The 21,252-nt window shown below is 39.2% G+C and overlaps 2 protein-coding genes and 1 pseudogene across 3 annotated transcripts in view; 2 read left to right on the forward strand and 1 right to left on the reverse strand.

Moving 5' to 3' along the window:
• Positions 1-60: 60 nt before the first annotated feature.
• On the forward strand, positions 61-2,757 carry coa7 (cytochrome c oxidase assembly factor 7). The gene is made up of 3 exons (XM_079245411.1): positions 61-451; positions 556-696; positions 1,900-2,757. Exons 1-3 carry the CDS (start codon positions 346-348, stop codon positions 2,343-2,345), a joined length of 693 nt encoding a protein of 230 aa, XP_079101537.1. The 5' UTR covers positions 61-345; the 3' UTR covers positions 2,346-2,757.
• Positions 2,758-4,243: 1,486 nt separating this feature from the next.
• LOC306759947 (tubulin alpha-8 chain-like) lies at positions 4,244-21,020 on the reverse strand (annotated as a pseudogene). The gene is made up of 2 exons: positions 20,946-21,020; positions 4,244-5,233 (listed from the first exon to the last, which is right to left on the reverse strand). The product of its transcript is annotated as a tubulin alpha-8 chain-like (transcript).
• The window catches only part of ralgps2 (Ral GEF with PH domain and SH3 binding motif 2), a gene marked incomplete at its 3' end in the record, with an annotated part of 57,306 nt that continues 46,042 nt past the window's right edge, over positions 9,989-21,252 (forward strand). The window contains exon 1 of the mRNA XM_079245047.1: positions 9,989-10,030. The remainder of the gene's footprint in view (positions 10,031-21,252) is intronic.

The raw sequence follows: 21,252 nt of genomic DNA on the forward strand, positions 1-21,252 counted from the left end.
AGAGACAGACAGTAAACAAAGGTCACAGCACAGGAAGTACATTACCAGAGGGCGGGACTACGGAAGCCGAAAGAGGAGCGTTACAAAACCAGGGCGATATCATCAAGAAACAAATCTGCTCGTCTTATTCTTATTGTCAAGGGGAAACTATCGCTTGAGTGACCGTAGTGCGCTTTCATAACAACTTCACCACTTACAGCAGCCATGTTGAGTTTTTAAGTCAAGGGAATATTGTGTAACGTTTTGTAAATATTTCCTTCGCCAAGGTCAAGTAATACTGGATGTGGGGAGAAGAGCCAGTTTAACACATGAGACTGTTGTGTGTGGGTGTGCAAAATCTGAGACATGGCTGGACTTATCAACTTTGAAGATGAGAAGGAAGTAAAGGAGTTTTTGGACAACTTGGGGATGGAATACAGTTTTCAGTGCCACAAAGAAAAGGATCCAGAAGGTAGGCTAAAACCCCGAGTTGTTTACAGATAACTGGTGCAGAAACACTAGTTTTATGACGTTGCTGTTAAAAAATAAATAAATAAATGCCTATTTTCCCCCTAGGGTGTCAAAGGCTTGCTGACTATTTTGAAGGAGTGAAGAAAAACTATGAATCTGCAGCACATGTACTCAAACACAACTGTGAGACTAATGGACACGGAGAGAGCTGTTATAAACTGGGAGCTTACCATATCTCAGGCAAAGGTAGTGTTTTTATCCTCTATGTTCCTCTCTTTTCCCATATAGCCTACATTTTAAAGGAAATTATTGCACTTTCCATTATTAACTGGTCATACTGTATTATATTATATCATATCATATTATATTATATTATATTATATTATATTATATTATATCATAAACATAAAACTGTTACAGAAAGTAGGTCATAACTGTGACTGTTCAAACATATAAAGGTTAATGTTAGAACCTAATAAATTTTTTAAATGTTTTTTATTTGGGTAAAAGTCTGAATTTAACATTAAAGTTGTATAATTGTAGTATGTCTTACAAAGAAATACCGATTGAAAACAGAGACATTGGAAGCAACAGGTTTGACTTTGTGAATTGTAAAAATATTAGCTCATTCTGAATTTGATGAATCCGACACATCTCAAAACTTAATGCCATTGTGCAGTACCTCCTCTTCTTTAAACAACTGTAAATGTTAAGAAAGTGTGGAATTAATGGGAGTTTTAAGAGAAGAATATTGTCCCAGTCCAATCTACTTTTGACCTTTGCCCTGTCCCCTGCACACAGAGACTCCTTCTGATTTTCTTAATCTGTTAATATTATTTACTGCACAACATAGGAACCTCAGAGTCTTCAGTTTTACATCGAGAAATTCCTTCTGAAATTATTTACTATTTTGAGACAGTTTGTGGCTGAAGGGTGAACCTCTGTCCATCTTTACATCTGAGAGACTTTTTCTCTCTGAAGTGCTCTTATATCCTTTTACATTACTGACCTGTTGCCAATTAATCTAATTAGTTGACAAATGCCCTCCAGTTGTTACTGAAAGGTGCCAATTAATTTCCCAGTCTTTTGTCACTACTTTCAATTTTTATTTATTTATTTACTTAATTATTTTTGGTGTGTTTCTGCCATCCTTATACCAGTTAGCTTATATTCTCAATGAAATGGTAAAATGTCTCAATATCTTATATGTTGTTTATGTTCACTTGGAACAAAATGTGGATTTACGAGATTTGCAAATCATTGCATTATGTTTTTTCTTCACATTTTACACAGCATTCTGACTTTTTTCTTTTAGATCTGGATGTGTAGAAACTGCCCTAAACAACTTAAAAATTTACAGCAGTTTGCTTGTATAAATATTTACCTTACACCCCTGCAGAAAAGACTACATTTCCATGGCAAATTCTCAGTCTAAAATGTTTCCAACAGGTGGAGTTACTGTGTGTCTGAAGACTGCTTACTCCTACTTTTTGCGCTCCTGCAATACTGGTGGAAAGAAGTCTGTAGACGCTTGCCATAATGTTGGTCTGATGGCCCATGATGGGCGAGCCATGGAGAGCGGGTCCGACCTTGCTGCAGCTCGACAGTATTACGAGAAAGCCTGTGATGGCGGCTTTGCTCCCTCCTGCTTTAACCTCAGTGCCTTGTTCATTGAGGGCAATTCTAAAGGCATGGCACCAAATATGACTCTGGCTTTTAAGTATGCCAACAAGGCTTGTGAGCTGGGACATGTGTGGGGCTGCGCCAATGCAAGTCGGATGTACAGACTCGGGGACGGTACAGAGAAGGATGAGAAGAAAGCAGAAGAGCTGAAGAATCGAGCGAGACAGCTGCATGGTGCAGAAAAAGAGCGGCAGCTTAAATTTGGGGAGTAATTATGACAAACTTGATTAAATAATCTTTGTTTGCTTCAATTTTGTGTTTGGTGTTAATTAACTTGAGCAAAAAATCCAGGAAAAGGAACTGACAGTTTCAAAGGTGGGTGATGATGCATTAGTTTTAAAGTAATCTGATAAGATGGAGATTTTGCTTCCTTTACAGCCTGTAAACTGTAAGATTTTAGAAGAAGTTTTCATTTGTATCAAAAGCTAAATACAATAAAATAATCTTGCTCATTATTTTCATCAGTTGTGTTCAAGAATTTTGTGTATAAATGACAAATGTATAAGACACAAGCTCTTAAGGTTATGCTGAGGTGGAAAACACTAAAGATATTTAAAAAAAAAAAAAAAAAATTAAAACTGCGTTTCACCAAAATCCTAAGGATTTAAAAAATTTTCGAACCACTTAGTCCAATTAAGGGTCGCGGAGAATCTGGAGCCTATCCCAGCAATAACTGGGCAAAAGGCAGGGTACACCCTGGACAAAAACTCAAATTTTCTGAATTAAGATACTTTTACTGTTGTTAAACAAGGAAATGAAGTGAGAAAAAATAACAAAAAAACAATAAAAGAATTGCCTGAGCTATGAAAAATAAATTCTGTCTAAACAATCCTTTCATCATACAGTTCACATTTTTAAATCAAGATCAAGACAATATGACAAGTTATTGAGACATTGTCATTAGGCTGTGACGATGTTTTGGGTGCCAATTCAATTTTAATTGCGATTCTAACAATTCTTCGATATTGCTGATTTTTGTAGATTAAAAACAAAAAGAAAGGTACAAAACTCTTTTTTTGCTTGTCATTTTTCTTGACTTCAATTAAGAAAAAAACAACACAGTAACCAGACCATCATTCTGCTGCTATAATGCCCAAGAGGACAAGCAAAGATCAATAAAAACAATCAAAATGACTAACATTTTATAATGGATTTTTTTTTTTTTAAATAAAATTTAACAGAAAAATTTTATTTTAAAATTGTGAAGCAAAAAAGTCCCAATATTTGATTTTTCAATTTGATTTTCCCAGCCTTAATGTCATGTTAATGTCGTAAGCCCACCACTGTTGTTGGCTTTTGTTTCAATGAGCTGTTTGAGGTGAAGGAACTACAGTATCATTGCACAATTTGACCTAAATGTTCTACAATAATAATCAGTGTATCATAAACTTTTTATTCTCCATAAATTACACCTGAAATTTACTCACTTTCTGTGAGGAGTTTCACAACTGATGAATTTTCAGCACTGCATACAAATTGTATTTTTATGTAAGTTAAGGAGCTGTCCTACATCCTCAACCACTGATGATTATTTGGATGAAGACTTCATGGATTTCAAGCCTCTTCTGTGAGACTTCCTGGGTTTGTTAATACACACACGTCTGTTTCTGGGCAGGTTGGGGAATACATGCACATGTATGCATTATTTATTATTATTACTATTTATTTCTTTTTTTATTGGTGTAAATGTAGACTGATCCATTTTGCAAGGTAACAGGGATCTAAGTCATCTTTGTTGTGTGTCTTGTGATGGCACAGGACAATAGCAGCGTTGAACAGTGTGTGACTGTGTTTAGTGGGAGTGCAGAGTCAAGACATTCACCCAGATCGCAACACAAGGAGGCTGCAAAAATGTTAAATCAACATCACATTTTGTTTATTGCTTGTGATCTATGGTGGTTACTAAAACATGGTGATTCATGCTGCAAACTACATCTGCATTAAGAAGCGGAGACAAAGTTGTGCAAACAATTAACCCTTTTTAAAAATAAACGAGACACAAATAAGTGCCTATTCAATGGTGAAGGAACAGATTGTGAACATAAAAGAAATGCCTTGTTAAAAACACACACAATGCAAATATTGTTTACATGAAATAACTTCTAACTCATCAACCAACTGACTGCACATATCTTCTACTGTATATGAAATTGCCTTTTTGATATTCTTCTCCCTCATCTTCATCCCCTATGCTATTAGTGTCAACTTCTGCATAATCCTTCTCCAGAGCTGCCATGTCTTCTCAGGCCTTAGAGAACTCTCCCTCTTCCATACCCTCACCTACATACCAGTGTACAAAGACACTTGGGATTCATCGGATTGTACCTGTGGTCGAGCCAAACCCATGTCTCTGCAATAGTACTGGTGTTGGTCAGGATGCAAAACAGCCCTCTGGACCATAACCACTAGGTACTAAAGTGGGCGGCTGGTAGTTTATGCCAACCCTGAAACCAGTGGGACACCAGTCCATAAACTGGATGGTGCATTTGGCTTTGATGGTGGCAATGGCTGCGTTGACATCTTTAGGCACCACATCACCACAGTAGAAGAGGCAGCAAGCCATGAACTTGCCATGACGACTGTCACATTTCTGATTAACAGGCTGGAAGCAGGCACCGGAGATCTCAGCTACATCATGATAAGCCTTCTCAGCAGAGATAGGGGCATAGGTGATGAGAGGGAAGTGGATGTGGGGACATGACACCAAGTTGGTCTAAAACTCTGTTAGATCAACACTGAAAGCACCGTCAATATGCAGACAAGCAGTGATGAAGGACATGTTCTAACTAAGCAGACTGTTCAGGTTGATATAGGTGGGACGCCCAGTGTTGAGGTTATTCTGGTAAATATTGTAGACTGCCTCACTGTTAGCCATGAAGGCACAGCCAAAGTGCTGTGGGGTAATGTAGTTGGTCAAGATGGAGTTGCAGGGCTCCACCATAGCAGTGGGCCCCTCAGGAACAGGGTAGACATAGAACTCCAGCTTGGACTTCCTAGTCGATAGAAAGATGCTACATCAGCAGGGATGTGAAGCCAGAACCAATACCCCACCAAAGCTGTGAAAAACCAGGAAACCTTGAATACCAGAACACAGCTCAGTCTGAAAACTATCTATCTATCTATCTATCTATCTAGATATCTATCTATCTATCTATCTATCTATCTATCTGTCTATCTATCTATCTATCTGTCTGTCTGTCTGTCTGTCTGTCTATCTATCTATCTATCTATCTATCTATCTATCTATCTGTCTGTCTGTCTGTCTGTCTAGATATCTATCTATCTATCTATCTATCTATCTGTCTGTCTGTCTGTCTGTCTGTCTGTCTGTCTATCTATCTATCTATCTATCTATCTATCTACCTAAAGCAACATTTGTCATAGTAAAAACATTGTTTGGATTATTTTGTTCTTTGCTGTGAAATATAGTTTTACATAATTTGCTTATTTTTCCCCTGAACAGTTTAAAGTTAGCCATCCAACTCTCCAGTCTTAGGACAAACTGATGTACAAATTTACACTGTGAATTTAAATAGAAAACACATAATATTAATGGAACAAAGGCCATACTTGTCAAAACATATTCATATATATATATATATATATATATATATATATATATATATATATATATATATATATATATATATATATATATATATATATATATATATATATATATATATATATATATATATATGTGTAAACTATTATAGAACAGCTATAAGGTATGATAACATTGGTACACCAGTAGCAGCCAATAGAGGGCAAAACAGACAGTCTACCACCAGAGGGAGGCAGAATCTAATGCATGAACTTTGAGCCATTTTCAAACCAAAAAAGTGCGCTCTGTCCTAAAACCTGCTTTTACAAAAGACACAGCCAATCTGTCAAACCAACATCGCACTACAAAGAAGTTTTTAATACATCGTATAAACATTCATGTACTCTACCCCTCACACACACCACGACCATCCCTGGACAAATTAAGCCATTGTGTTGAGGATGATGGGCAGAGTGAACCCGTTTGCACCTTTGAAACTCCTCCCACGAGCCGTGCGCCTCCTCATCCCTCATTCAAAACACTACACAGCTGTTGCGATACGCACCGTTGTGTGCGCAGCGTTATAGCTCAAAACCGCTCATCTCTCTCTTGTCCTCTGATGTCCCGCTGGAATACCAGAAGCGCAAACAAAGAAACGACACTCTTCGGTGAGTTACCAAGAAATATGGGGCAAACTTTGTTATTTTGAGCCACATCATTTAGTAGTACCTCTCCAGCCGTCGAGTTAGCAGGCTAACGAAACATTAAGCCCCGTGAACAGTTTGGGTGTGTTTGTTTTCATCTACAGGATGCTCCCATATCAAAATAAAGAAGCTCATATCAGGAGGAGGGGTCATAGAGTTATGATTTAAACAATAAGGTGGATGCGGAGACTTGTTCTGGATTTTGTTCTGCAAGCTTTCTGTAGCTGGGCACACTGATGTATTTTTGCTCTTGTGTTTTTTTTTTTTCTCACCCCACGTGAAGATATGGTTGCCTCATCATCACACTCGGAAGGAGCAGCGAAGAGTTTGATGCTCTGCCAATAGTAAATCGTGCGCTCCTCTTCCGAGCTAGTGAGTGAAGCTAGTTAGCGGGGTTTGCAGCATGCTAATATGCAGCCCTTTAGAGACGACTGTGAGTTAGCAATTTATGCATTTTTCTTTTATTTAAAAAGCAATATTTTATTGTGTTTAGTTTTGTCAGTGCATATTACATCTAGCTTTTGTATTAGAGGCCACAGAGTTTTAAGTCGACCCGCTTGTTCTGTTAGCCCACCCGAGCTCGCATAGCGACAGTATCCACTGTGTGCTCCCCGGTTCGGATAGCTCATTGGCGGTGAACCCCCTGCACAGCTGCCCTCCGGGGAGAGCTATGGGTGTGGCGTGGGCTCACCCACGAACAATACAGTCGCAGTTTTGTTGTTTTATCTAAACCAGCGTATCATCGATGGGCAAATGAGCCAAAAAGAGATGGTGTTTTTTTTTGTTTTTTTTTGTTTGTCTGTTGAGGGTGTGCAAAACCACTGCCGGTACTTTAGTCTGAAATTATTCAAGGGGGAGAAACTTTTTTAGCTTGAGCCAGGAGAGCCCTCCTAAAAGTGCAGCTGCTGGGTGATTGTCAAACCAAAAACACTCTTAATAAGCCTTGTGTTCCTCAGAAGTCTGTATGTCAGAGAAATCAGAGCATGTCAGAATTATAACTTCTATCTTGTTAGCCATGTATTTCTGGAACTAGATGTCAAGCTTTCTGTTTGTGCTAAAAACACATCCAACATCAACATGTATCAGCATTAAGACTGCATAGATTCTCTTTATTGTATTTTGTTAAATGTATGTTGACCGATAAGGTGTAATAGCAGTCATGGTACAGGATCAAAGTTTGTATTGCAAAAAAACTTACCACTAAAATGAACAATCTGCTTCTTAAACTTATATGTGTCCTCTTGATTTTTTATATTCTATTATTATAATATTCCTGTATTTTTTAATAAATGACTCAGAAAATTGCTGGTTAGCAGCCATATCATTTATCTACGAGACCAGGAATAAGTGCAGATATGAACATAAATTGCAAGGACCCACACTTGAGTGGGCTGAAGACAGAATCACTTAGTTTTTTTGTCTTCAAATAGTCTTTCTTGTCATAAACTCAGCTTCCCTCCGCTCGTACCACCCATCCAACACTCTTTGTCAGTGTCGTTGGTGACGTTGCTGTCACCTGTTCCTCTCACCCCATTTTAAAAGACTCTCAGGAATGTTCCATATCAATATTTTGTGAGGTTGTGTGGAGCTGCTGTTCTCAACACTTAACATATGACCCTGAGGTCATTGGTTCAGACTCATGACTAGCATGCCTTTACAGTACCACAGCTTTCTTATTCAGAGGAGGCTGAAAAGTTTGGTTCAATGTCAGCCATCTTCTTTGACAGTTGAATATCACCACTGAATACAGCAGAATGTAGTAACTGGATTGTGAAGCGTATTGGTCATATTTATGTTGAGAGCACTATTTGCCTGAGTAAGTAGATACTCCAACAGTTAAAGTTTAGCCTGTGAAAACTATAAATCTTCAATCTTCCATATATCAGAGTAGAAATATGGTTGGGAATTCCTGATTGTATTTACTTTGTCCTTTTCAGTCTAAAAGCAGAAGATGTAGATTATCTATTTATTTTTGTCTCTTACAGATCTGAAGTTAAAATTCAGCCTGAATGACGGCGGCCCGAGAGCATCTAAAACATCCGATGTCGTACAAGGCCTCAGGCTTTAATCCAATAAAATAGTGTTGATTCATTTTTCTGTCTTGTGTGGAGCTTTGCACTGGTCTTAAGTTCCCATCTACATGCCGGTTTACAAATGCTGTTTTTAATTAACCATTGTGTAATTTTAGGCTAATCCTGTTCTTTGTCTCTCTTCCTTCTGTAAACAAGAACATGATGTTGCATATCCGTTGCTTGCCAATGGAAACAGTTCGAGGGCCCGGAGGCTTTGCTGTAGCTCAGTTGGTTATTGTGCTATATTTTATTTTTAATTACAACAGCCTGTATGCCCCCCATAATCACTCATGTCTTTGGAAGAATATAAGGTAGTCATTAATAAATTGAGTCCCAGGCAAAGAAAGTTATTTATATTTATATATAGGGTATGCCTTTGCAGATATTGTCCTACTTCTCTAACACTAGGGGTTTTGCGCCCTAAACAGACTTTATAATGTAATTAAAGTAGCGAGCACTTTAAGAAACCTTCCTTTAGTAGCTCCAAATGCTACCTCTACCTTCTGGCCAAGGCTAATCCCAGAGATGCCTCATGTACATGAGTCCATCTGTTCAGGTCTGTGGTGTAGCTGCTCTGTCCAAGGTCTGAAAATGTGATTAGTTAGAGTTACATTTGTGTGAAATGAAATTCCCTGCTCCGAATCTGAGCTGTGTGTTTACAAGAGTTTGGGATAAAGCACACAAAGTTTCTGCGTCATCAAGTGCAACCTTACGTCTTTGTGAGATTAAGTTTCCCTGCTACTGCATCACATCATGTCTGTTGCACTGTTTGTGTGAAATGTTCATTGAGGCCTAATGTATTTGTTTCACATGGTGAGGTGCAGGTCAGTGAACAGGCAGTCATCTTGTGGGCTCTTTATGTACATATTCTAGATGCGTTCTGGTCTGCGTCAAGCTTTTTCTCCGGGTGACCTCCAACCAGTGCTGTTGCTCAGTTGCCAGGGTAACTTTATGCGTATGTCTGGCACATCCCTTCAGCACAGATGGAACTGCGAAGTCACATGTAGTTGTCGTCTCCCCCCCATGCCTCTCTCTCTCTCTCTCTCACTACACGTACAAATGCACAGCTAATCATGTGTGTTCATGCTTTCTCTTATTTTTATATCAACTCAATCTAACATCTAGTATAGCAGCAGTCCTCAGCTCTTGAACACCTATAAGACTGTTGTGCATTCCTGTGTGTTTTATAAAGATCATATGAGGTGTTTCTAATGTTGCTGGCAGTTTGTTGAAGTGGGTGTTGGAGATGTGAGCTTGACTAGCACCTGATTAGCTGACTGTGTGCATGACTGTGTGCAAATGTGTTAGAATAAGATAAGAGATGAGGATAATGCCTGATTTCACTCCAGAAATCTCAGAGGCGGACCCCTCCGTTTGACTGTTTAGATTGAGCAACATGACTTTTTGTAACACGAACAACATTTGAGGAAGTAGAGCAAAGTTGTCTCCCGTCATTGTTTATGTGTTTGCCATGTGGTTCCTGCTGTGTTGTAATCACAGGTCTGTTTTAGGAGAAGTGCAGGCCACCGGAGGCAGTCGGACACAGACAGTGTCGCAGTGGAAACTGCACACACAGGGTTAGTCTCGCCTTGTAGCCCAGTCTCTGTTTTACGCAGACATGGCATATATGCAGCCCAGAGCTTTCGAGTGTTTTTTGTCTGATTTTGACTGCTGATAGGAGTAGCTCATGTGAACAATTACACAGTAGAGTGCTCTACACCCTTCTTTCCTCTGTAATATCAGGCTCTTTTCTTTTTTTATTTCACATCGCTTTTGTGTTGAGTTGGATCTGATGCTATTTTAGTCCTACTTTGTCTGCATGCGTTTCGTTTCCAGTTAGCAGGCAGCATGCTTCACATTGCATCTGACATGTACTACATTTGGTAACTGGCAACCCCCCACTTCCTGCTTGTTTCTCCTTTTCTTCTCAAGTCTTTTGTGTCTGAAGTGTTTTGTGATTATTATAGTTTTATTAATCGACTCAAAACTTTCCATAATGTACTTTGACGGCCTTTCATGCAATGCAAAAGGGAGAAAATGGCTAATTGAACCAGTTTTCCATTGGGTACCAAACCCTCCTTGTAGCTCTTGCTTATCTGATGCTGTGTTTGGGGGAAAGTGTTCTCCTGAATCAGGAGACACAACTCTGCTGACTTTATCGGCTAACTTAGCTTTTTCAATGTGACCAGCTGTCATTTTGCTCTTAGTTTTGGGCCTTGTCAGCCTGTTGATATCTTTCGCATGCAACAGGAAACAGGGTTAGATAAACCACTCTGCTCTTTCTCTGCTTGGATAAATTTTGCAGCATTTCTTGAGCTGGGGAGGGGGAGTGAGTGTTTTACCACACTGTTTATTTATTTGTGGCATCTAAACTCAAATTTAGGGTTAATAATGTTTTTTTTAAAGAAAAAAATGCATTTTATCAAATACAAGTTAGGTGTGTGGGCACCTAGTTATTAATTTTTCATTTGTATTTAGTGCAGCACTACCAGGTGAAGAATGTGTGCTTCATGTGTCAGGTTTTTTAGGTTAGGGGAACAGGGGTCAAAAGAGGGATCAGGGACTGGCCTGTAGGAATGAAAAAACAGTATTTAAGGCATGCTGAAAGGAAGGTCCTGTTTCAGTGCAAATGATTCATTAACCACTCTGTCATGTGGCTCTGAAAATTCAGAATATAGTGAAAATTAGGTCTTAATGAGGATTAATAACAAAGTACGAGACTAGGAAACGGCCAGATTTATCATGTGTATTGGGATACATCTTGTCAATGTAAAATGCTAATGTTGACTAAATTCTCCAGGCCACTTTTAGCTGAATATGATCGAATTAGACATAATGTGAGGAATTTCTTTTCAATTTGTGTAGTGCTGTTAAAGTGCTCTGCTACTTAACACAAAGTATGTTTAAAAATAGCTAGATGTCCAGTTATGGGGGGGGTTGAAGCACAACTTAAGGGAAACAGAGGAAGATTTGGCACAAATTTGTTTTTGGGATTAATGATGGGGCTGCTCGATTGTGACAAAAATTATAATCACGATTATTTTGACTGAAATTGAAATCTCAATTATTTAACACAATTATCCAGTATATTTAAACAATGCTGCGTGTCGTGGTGTTCTCGACTCCGTGTCGTGCATTATAACCATCTAATGCACGATTCCGAGTTGTTTAATCTGCTTTTACCGCTTATATAGGAACTATTTTACGTTGGCCTCGATGTACGTTTTAATGCCAAACAACAGCTGTCAGGCTACAGCGCATTTTTCTCATTCACCTGTTAAAAGACAGCTGATCTGAACCAGGTGAACTTCCACAACCTACTGCAGTTATTCTACATTGACCTGCAGCCGGAGCCAACTGAGACTGGCCGCCTGGGAGTGCTTTAGGACGGGAGAGGCTCCCGCTTCTCCTTCCATACAGTAACTGCAGAACAACATGCGCCTTCAAGTCAGTCGCCAAAACACCAGAAAAGTCTCTAATAACTCCAGTAAAAGTTGCTAGATTTGTCACGAGTCGCTTTTAACAAAAAAGTCATCAGATTTAGCGAGAAAATTGCCAAGTTAGCAACAGTAGCTGAATAAAACCAAAGCGGCTTTGGGAAGACTTTACAGCACAGCGCTGCAATGCCAGTGACGCTCAATTAGCAACTGAAGACAGCAGGAGAGGAAACTGCAAAGAGAAAAATAATCGCACCCTTTTATTTTTATGATCGTTGAAAACCCAGATTGTAACTAAGATTAAAATCCGATTAATCGTCCAGCCCTAGATAATGATCATCATTAACTCCTGGTTACTAATGCCATACTGATTGTTATGTCTGGTTATTGTTAGCAACACAAACACCGACATGCCCACCATCTGAATTAAAGTTCCACATGTTTGTACTGAATGTGGTCAGACATGACTTTTCTAGACCATAGCTGATTATTATAATCATTGGGTTTGTATTTCATTTTATTGCTGCAGGTTTTAAACAATGTAATTCATTCATTTTTTCCTCCATTTATGGCATCTTTTTGGACATTTGGATCAGAGAGATGGTTGTTTGGCTGGCAGCTAAGTAACACTTTAAACAAACATTATGCTTGAGTTCAAAATCAATGAAAGATGAACGATTAAAGATGGGATGTCCTGATCTGATTACAAGTGTCCAATTGCCCCCTGGGTTTACTAAGTACACCTTAACTCCCAATATTTTATGACTTGGCCTCAGACATGCTGCTTTTAGTCTAATCGCTGCTGTGTTAAACATTAGTCTTGGGCAACATCCTTTTGGGATTGAATGCTTATTTTCAAGGTTGTATTTAAGGTTTTCTGTTTTAGATGTTGTTGCGTTGTGGGACTGCAAGCTGCAGTCTGCAATGAGAGCGTCGCTCTGACTGTTAAACTAAGCCCATGCTGACGTCTTGTGTCCCATAGAAAAGTATTGGATATTGTATTAAGTTTAGGATAAACTTAATACAGTCAACAACCTTTAATGTGTGTTTTCTGCTCAGTACCCTGTTTTTTGGAACCAAAGTTTGTACTTTTGTTCAGTGTAACTAAAATAGACTAGTTGAATGATTGCTTTACTATTTTGGGCCCATGTGTTTGCTGGTGTGTTTTGTGTAAAATGAATGTTGAGACTGTTGTAGTGTTTCTGCTCTTCAAACAAAGAACAAGGACAAACTGGCTGAAGTGAATATAAACAGACACACGCCTACCCTTCCACTTCCCCTGCACATTGTCCCGATACACCGGTCTGTATCAGTGCTGCGACGAGTCTTTATTGTCTAACAGCACCGCCTCATCTGTCTGTCTAAACCATGAGTGGTTTGGCTCGGGAGCAAACCTGAAAGCAGAGTCTTTGCCATGTCATGGAAACTTGTGTACTTGGTCCTGAACTCTGCCAAAGACAATACATCACACACAGAGAGACGATATTCCTACCCTCTGTTCTCTTTTCAACTCTCTTCCTTTAACTCTCCTCTGCTTCCAGTTTTCTTTTGTGCATTTTAATCCCTATCAGGCAGCTTGACCTCAAATAGACTTTGAATGTTCAACTTTTTGATTTTCTTTTGACCAACCAGCTCTCTGATAAATGAATGGTGATGACTCACATCTCAGTCAGAGGCTGAGATGTCTGTAGCATCTGAAAGAGTCTATTTAGATGTGTGTGACAGAGATTTAGTGTTTCCTGTCGCCTTGTCAGGTTTCCCCACAAGTTAGGTCTCGACTTGCAGTCAGAGACTTGCATCCACATGCCTCCAATTACATGCTTAACATCACAGCCCTTAATATGGGAATTAAGTAATTTCATGCACTTGATTTCTTTCTTTTCTTCTTATTTTTTTTAAGGTTTATGTCAAAATTTTAATATTAATTATTGTTTTTGAAGCAATCAGGAGGAAACTAATAGATGTGCTGGGTATAAGTTTGGTTAACAGAAAAGACATTATTCAAAAGCAGATGGGAGGGTTTTTATTAAATTTAGTTAACAAATTTTGAGTTATTTCTTGAGTTTGAAATTGTAATTTGTTTTGTAGAATCTGCTAAGTATTTGGAGTGGTTAGGACTAGAAAAAAGACCAGAGGTAATAGAAACTAAGTCTTTTCTTTTAGTAATTTTACCTCAATAGATAAACCTTTAGTAGCATGTGTCTTGCTCTTAGCTTGAGAAAATATAGGCATAAACCTAGAGGCTGCTTAAGTCGGGCGCTGAACATTGTAATTTGTGTGTCTGTGTGCAGGCAGCGCAGGCCGTGGCCATGCTGCTCTGTGGGAGAGGAGGATCAGACGAAGGGTGTGAGGGGCTCATTCAGGGAAAACAGGGATGAGGGAGAAGGGGGGGATTGAAAAGATACAGCTGTTTCTTTAGTCTCAGCTGTTGCTCTTCCTCCATGCCGCCCCCACCTCTCTTCCAAACACACACCCTATCTGGAAGAAGCACACTGTGTAACATACTGTCTTTTGAAAGAAAGACAGAGGAATAAATCTGTTCTGGCTGCTTTCTGATGGGAATCAAAACTCAGCCATGGCCACATTAGGCAAAATCTGCTCTAAAGCCTTCATTTAGATGTGTTTTTTTTTTTTTTTTTTTTTTTAAAATCTTTTTTTTTTATTTTTTTACCTCAGCTGTTGTGTGTGTGTGTGTGTGTGTGTGTGTGTGTGTGTGTGTGTTAGAGATTTGAGACCTCTCAAAGTAAACAGCTGTCTCTGTGTGGGTGTGTTTCGTATTCCTCTTTGATGAGGTTTAGGTGACATTATGCATGAAGCTTTGGCACTTATTCTCACTCCTATGCTGATCACAAGTGTAGAAAGTTGACATACTTTCATTACAAGCTTCTTCGCTCTCGCTGTCCCCTCGCTCTATATTTTTTTCCTATACCACCTTCTCATAGCACTGACTTTTTTTTTTTTTTAAAGTTAATACCAGTTTTATCATGCCCTCAAACCAGGGCAGTGCCAGGTTAGGGGAAATCGGGCGCGCAAAACGGTCTCAGTGTGTGTGAGAACACGTGTAATGCTGTAAGGGCGAACTGTTATCTCAGTCCTGCTCAGTTAAGCGAGTTCAAAGTGACTTGTATTCTGGATCGAAACTAAATGCTCAGCTGAAACTCTTTTCCGTCTTGTCGTGCTGAATTCTTGGCTGCACAAGCTGTATCAGTCTTTGCTTGATTTGGTTTTGGCTGCTGCACTACTGTTTTGGGTCTGGTGTCTCAGCAAAGTTGGCAACTCATTGTTACAGAGATGGTGGTGGTAAAATTGTTTTGACAGTTCAGGACAGCATGTCTGTACATCACATAATGGAGCAACTCCCCAATTTTCTCCAATCCCAACCACCTCATAAAACTACCTTTTAAAATAGTTTCTCTAAGTTTGTCTTCAAGATTAACCCCGGGCAGATAAGAGAAAATGGAGCGTGCCTGAACATGGGGTCACTTTGTGTGTGATTGGGACCTTATGAACTAAGTGTTTAATGGATAAGCATAAAGATCTTATGACCTTTTGTAAGGTAGGATCAGGCATATACATTCAGGGTTTAAGTCTGCCAGCCAGTTTCCTGTAGTTGGATATTCAGTGTATTGTGTATAAAAAGAAGGAATTGTACCTTGTGTGTTATACTTGGATTGCAGGTGTTTGTGTATTTTTCCTCATATAATTGTACAGTTTGTCAAGTTACAGCATGCAGGGTCTATTTAGTCAATAGCTTGCTCTAAAACCCAGAGGGCTAACCCTTTCCAGTCCTGGGAAAGGGTGTGTGTTTCTTTTTATAGCTATGTAAGATGACTTTTCTTTTTTTGTTGTAGCACGAGTGTACCACCGCTTTGATGGTTGTTAACTGCAACAAATTAAGAGTGTATTCACCACATCAGCATAGTATGATAGATTCGGTCTGATTAGGGACTTGGTTCATTTATTGTCACATTTCTTTGACAGTAATTTTCCACATTTTGCCTGCGAGTTATTTCTGTCCTCCAGAGTAGAAATTAGTAAAGAAGTGAGTTTTGGTGGCGTTTACCCACAATGCACTTTGTTTTGTAGTTCGCCTCCTGTATTTGATCCGCTTAAAATAGACAGAGACCTGCATTTGTAGGCCGACCGAGTTCGCTTCTTAGATCTACATCAAAATTCGTTTGCGCATTCCCAGTGCACCCAACCAAAGCGGACTTGCCGAGCAAACTGAATCAAAAAACGCTGATAATGTTTCCGACGTTGAAACTGTGCGGAAAATGTGTTTGTGATCAGTTTTTCTGGGTTATGAAAAACAATGATGATAGTGCAGATATGGCTTCACCAGCTTAGTAGATGGGATAAGAGTTTTGACTAGCTCTTTCCCTCATATGCTCATTTATAACTATTTACATTTGTTTTTGTCCTTTTCGATTAAGGTGATGCAAAGAAAACTGATGACTTGGCCCAAAAATGGAATAAAAATGGAAAGAAGTCTTGAGAAATAATTATTTATTCTTTAACATCAGGACATTTAGAAATGTTTGTTTCTAGAAATGGAAACCACACTCTCCAATATGTGTGTTGTTAACTATTTTTGTTAGTAACAGGCATTTTAGGCGCGTACAAAAATGTTGCCCCCAGGATGAGGAATTACGTATTGAATTTAGCTTTTACAGCTAACAATTTTTAATGCCTGACTCTAAAATTCATATAATAAATTGTTGATGCAAACCTAAGAGGTGTGATAATCACATCAAAGAAAGTTAAATCTTTGACCCCACAGCCATGCAACATTTGTATTTGCCCTCTTAATGCACACACGTTTTCAGAGCACCTGAAAGTTTTTGATGCAACACCAGAATGATAGAGACGGACAGATTTCTCAGATTTTCCAGTTAACAGCGGTAACGTGTTTAATCACAGCCTTTTTAGTGAGTGGCAGAAAAAATAAGGACAAACACAAGGCAGCTGACGAGAATTTAAATGTCACTGAGACGGGAAAAAATGAAGCCATTATGTTGTCTTTTACATAATGAGCATCAAAAATCTAAATATCACTGTAAATATACATGAGACAAACGGGGAAAAGCATTCAACTGCTTGTCAATGCAGAAAAAAGCACATTACAGAAAAAGGAGAGTATAGATTTTAGTTGGTTCATTTTAGCCATTTTACAGCCAGTTTGAATGAACAGTCTCTTTAAGGCGTGTTTTGCCTCTTTGCAGCTGTGATTGAATAATGCGTCAATTTAGCTCAAAGTTAGACTCTTGAGAAACTGGATCAATTTTTTTTTCACGTCTGAACATAAAGTTAACAAAAGAAAATGTTGGTTTTTTTTTTTCTTTCTTAACATTGCTAAGGTTTCTCCAGTACCTCTCAGCATGGATTTTTAACTTTAGCCTAAAGGCATAGTGCCTGTTCTCCACAAGATGATTTCACTGCTGTGGGTTAGCCTTGTGCCAGTCCTCAGAGGCTCATAGAGGAAGACATAGAGATCATATCAGTTTCCTCTAAACATTACTACTCTGACTGACTGCTCTGTTGCCCTGCATTGTTAGCTTGCCCTTTGCTTGTTAATAGTCCGTGCAGGGAATGACCACAAACAACAGTGTAGCTGCCAGCATCACACTTCCTCTGTTTCCTCTTTCACCCCCCCTCCTTTCCCTTTCCCCCACCACTCCTCTGTCACCATGCTTAGGTCACTCGTGCTTCTGCAGTAGAGTTGAATTTGGGCTGGCCTGCCTGCCTGCTCCCAGTTGGACAACAAATCAGGGTGAAGCCAGCACGCGCAGGCACTGGTCTGCACACAAACTGTAGGCCAAAACTCCTACACGTGACAGCCTGCTGCTCTGAGGCTATGCCACATGCCACTACTCCCAAGTTTGGCATCAAAGCCTCTTTTGGTTCATTTGATGGAAAAGCAGATATCGTTGGACCTTGTACTGATGCCTGTTGGCTGTATTTTTAGTACATCACATTCATTTCAAAATCTGCTTCTTGCTGTTTATTAAATCTGGGCTCCAGGAAATTGTTAGCTCTCGGTGTTACCTGTGTCTGAGGCAGTTATCCATAACCAAGTGTGTATTAAGAGAAAAGATGGAGGCAATTTCCTCCAATTATCAACTTATATAAATTAGTGGAAAAGATTGAAAAAGGCAAACAAGTACATTTAGAATTGGTGTTATTTCTCATACAGCAGGGGGGCCTGGTCTGGTCCAAGCGGCAACCTCCAGTGGTTAAAAGTGAAGCCTTAGCTAAAGTGCATAAAATTGCAGTTCCCCCTTCATCCACTAGGGGCTGCAAAACAGAGCGAATGCCCATAGACTCCCATGTTAAAAACACCAACTTCACAGCAGAAATAAACATGTTTACAGCCTGGTTCAAAAATCCATTTTCGGTTAATAAGTTTACTCTCATGACAACTGTAGGGGGAGTGAATTTTTTTTCTAACGCACCCGTTTAAAAGTAATTAAATCTCAAAATGCAGCATATTTAGGGGCATGTCCTTTTGATTGACAGGTACCCAATCTCCAGCGTCAAGTAATAAGAACATAGGACAACTGCGGTTTTTAGTCGGTTAACAATGTAGCTGGGTTTGCTCTGAGGGACAGGCGGCTCGGAGTTCACTCGATGTCAATCATCCACCATGACACTCACAGCCCCCCTCTCAGCTCCACCTCTTTGCCCACATTTGTATTTTCCGGGCGAGACGACGCGCATCCCTCTGCTGAGATGGCGATGGTAGGAACCGAACACCGAGCTTTAATTCAGCTATTCAGAAACCTATGCGTGACGTCAGGGAGGCTCCGTCCATCTTTTTATATACACAGTCTATGGTCTGTTCCTTGAGATCTATCAACCTGCAACTTGTCCAACACTCTTGAGACAAATGGCTGAATTTCCTCATTGATGTATCATATCATGCAGTTTTGCAGACGCTTGGTAACTAGTCGTTCATTTAATTGCCATTCTTTGTCAGTCGTGATTGAACTATAAATAAAAACTAACTTCCTTTATTCAGATCTTACATTCTCTGGTGATTTTAACCTTAGCCTGCCAACCACTGAATACATCATATACACATTAAACACACTCATATGCAAACATGCCTTATGTATTTCTCAAATTTTCTTTAAAAAAAAAAAAAAAAAAAAAAAAAAGCTTTTTCTGTTTGTTTGTAACATTTGATAATATCCTGTTGTAGATAAACATAAGTGTGACCTGTACAACTCACTGACATCTGCTGTCCAGTCTAAAAAAATAAAGTAGCTTATCTCAGAAAGTCACATTTACCAAAAACCTGCAGTCAAACACAGCCTACAGGGTACAATCTGATGTCATCATTTCATATTGTACCAGCTTTTCAGTTCACTTCCATTGAGCTGCAATCATCCAGCCTGATGTGCAGCAATCATCACTTTTTTGTAGCGTTTGTGACTTTCTTGATGGTTCTCATACAGCGTAGTCCTGTGGTGTAGACCTCAAGGCTCTGGGACAACAGTTTCAGATGTGCTTCAGTGAACCATTACTCAAGCACATCTGGTAAGATGGGTTCTCTGCCAGGCCTCGGTGGATAAGGTTAGCTGAGCAGGGGATGTCATGGTATATTGACTGAATCAGGAACTTTATCAGGTGATAGTATGTTCGCAGTATTTTCCAATCATTTGCCTGCTTCCATCCCATCCTTACGTTCCATACGTTTAATTGTGAATTGAAGGACAACGGAGGGTTTGAAAGGTAGTGCAATTTTATCTGATTAAAAATGTGAAGTTTTCATTAAACTAAAGTGTGTGTTTGATATTAATTTTGCAAAAGTTATGTAAATAACAGCCTTTACACCCACGCTTGACCAGCATCTTGTTTGTCATGTTTCTGATGGAAATAAGAATCGGCTGCTTTCATCAAGCTGAAAAAAACCTTCTGACAGATTTTATTGAGATTCTGTGTGAATTTTAATTATTTGCCACAGAAATAAAGCTTTTAATATGCATTAAGAATAATGATCAAAATGCATCAGTGTATTCAATGTTTGCACAGTTTCTGCATATTTTATTTGTTTTTGAACAGAATAAGCTTTCACAGACTGCTAAACAGACCACAGCTTGTGGTTTACAAAGAACGAAAATCCAATTAGTTGACATTTTCAATTGCTATTGGAATGTAAGGCTTATAGTCTTGTGTTGTCGAGTTCATTAACTGCATTAGATAAGCAGCAGCATCCGTGTCACGCACCTATGTCTTCATAGCTTTCATTCATAATGGTCATTGATCTTTAAACTAAATCTCTTTGTTTCTTGGGTTCCCCCCTTATTTTACAGCTTGGTCTTTCTTATTCTAATCTCACATTGCTTTAGTTTTATTAAACATTTCCACCAGTATCATCAGTGTCTGATCATTGTGTTAGTCTTCAGGGATCCCCTTTGGATGGGACCTAAATCTCACCTAAATATGATGATACAAAACATGAAGACGAACTTGTTTAACAGTCAGATATTGGATATGTTCAAGTTGACCCTGGAAGACCTTATGCAGTTGTATATGTGTGTAGTTTTCCCTACTGGCAGTCACAGTTTAGACTCGTGTGAGAAATGCTGCAAATTGCTCATGCTGTAAACAGTTTTCACTATAAAGTGATGGTGATTTTAATGGTAGATGGAATGGCTCTTTTGGCTCACTGAGATGATGGAGAAAGTCTGCTTGTTCTCAGCTGTTTTATTGGTTTTCTAAACATCTCTTTGCTACAAAACGAAAGGGGACTATTAAACTATTTTTTTTGTATACTTATATAATTTATTAGATGCTTTGCATTCAGCCTTTTTGTATGTATTCTATGAAACCAGCACTCAATTTAGGGCAAACCGTCTGATCACTTAAAAATATACAGCTGTCCTGTCTGATGAAAATGAAGGCAAAAACGCTGTTTTACCTCCAGAAGTTTTTGTTTATATTTGAGTTGTGGCTGTTTTGCTGTCAGACTTTGCTCTCAGCACGAATGCTTGTGAAAACATTTCCTTCTCTCTAGTCTAGCTTGTCCAAACTACCACGGCACTGCTGCTACCCTCTCGTTGACCTTCAGAAGGGATCCGAACATCAGCGGCATGTTAAGTAATGGTGTGAAGGGGCTGTTGGTCATGCTCCCTCAACAAAACGCACATACAGACACACACAACTGTCACTCCACACAGGCAGCGCCACCAACCCCAGCTCCAACAGCTAACCTGCTGAGTGAAAGCGGTACATATCGAACCTCTGTGACACACAGCTCTCACTGTGTGTTCGTGCAGGTTATTAGAGAGTGTGTGTGTGTGTGTGTGTGTGTGTGTGTGTGTGATCAGCATCAACCCGTCTTTGTTCTCGATCAATAG

The sequence above is a fragment of the Telmatherina bonti genome (genome assembly GCF_933228915.1).
Source record: "Telmatherina bonti genome assembly, chromosome: 8".
In the NCBI taxonomy this organism is placed as follows: Eukaryota; Metazoa; Chordata; class Actinopteri; order Atheriniformes; family Telmatherinidae; genus Telmatherina; species Telmatherina bonti.

What these genes read in the sequence shown, in the direction of transcription:
- coa7 (XM_079245411.1), top strand. Translation starts at nt 346, where the DNA reads ATGGCTGGACTTATCAACTTTGAAGATGAGAAGGAAGTAAAGGAGTTT. An exon ending in CAAAGAAAAGGATCCAGAAG is followed by an intron (nt 452 to 555) that starts GTAGGCTAAAAC and finishes TTTTCCCCCTAG; the next exon opens with GGTGTCAAAGGCTTGCTGAC. An exon ending in TTACCATATCTCAGGCAAAG is followed by an intron (nt 697 to 1,899) that starts GTAGTGTTTTTA and finishes TGTTTCCAACAG; the next exon opens with GTGGAGTTACTGTGTGTCTG.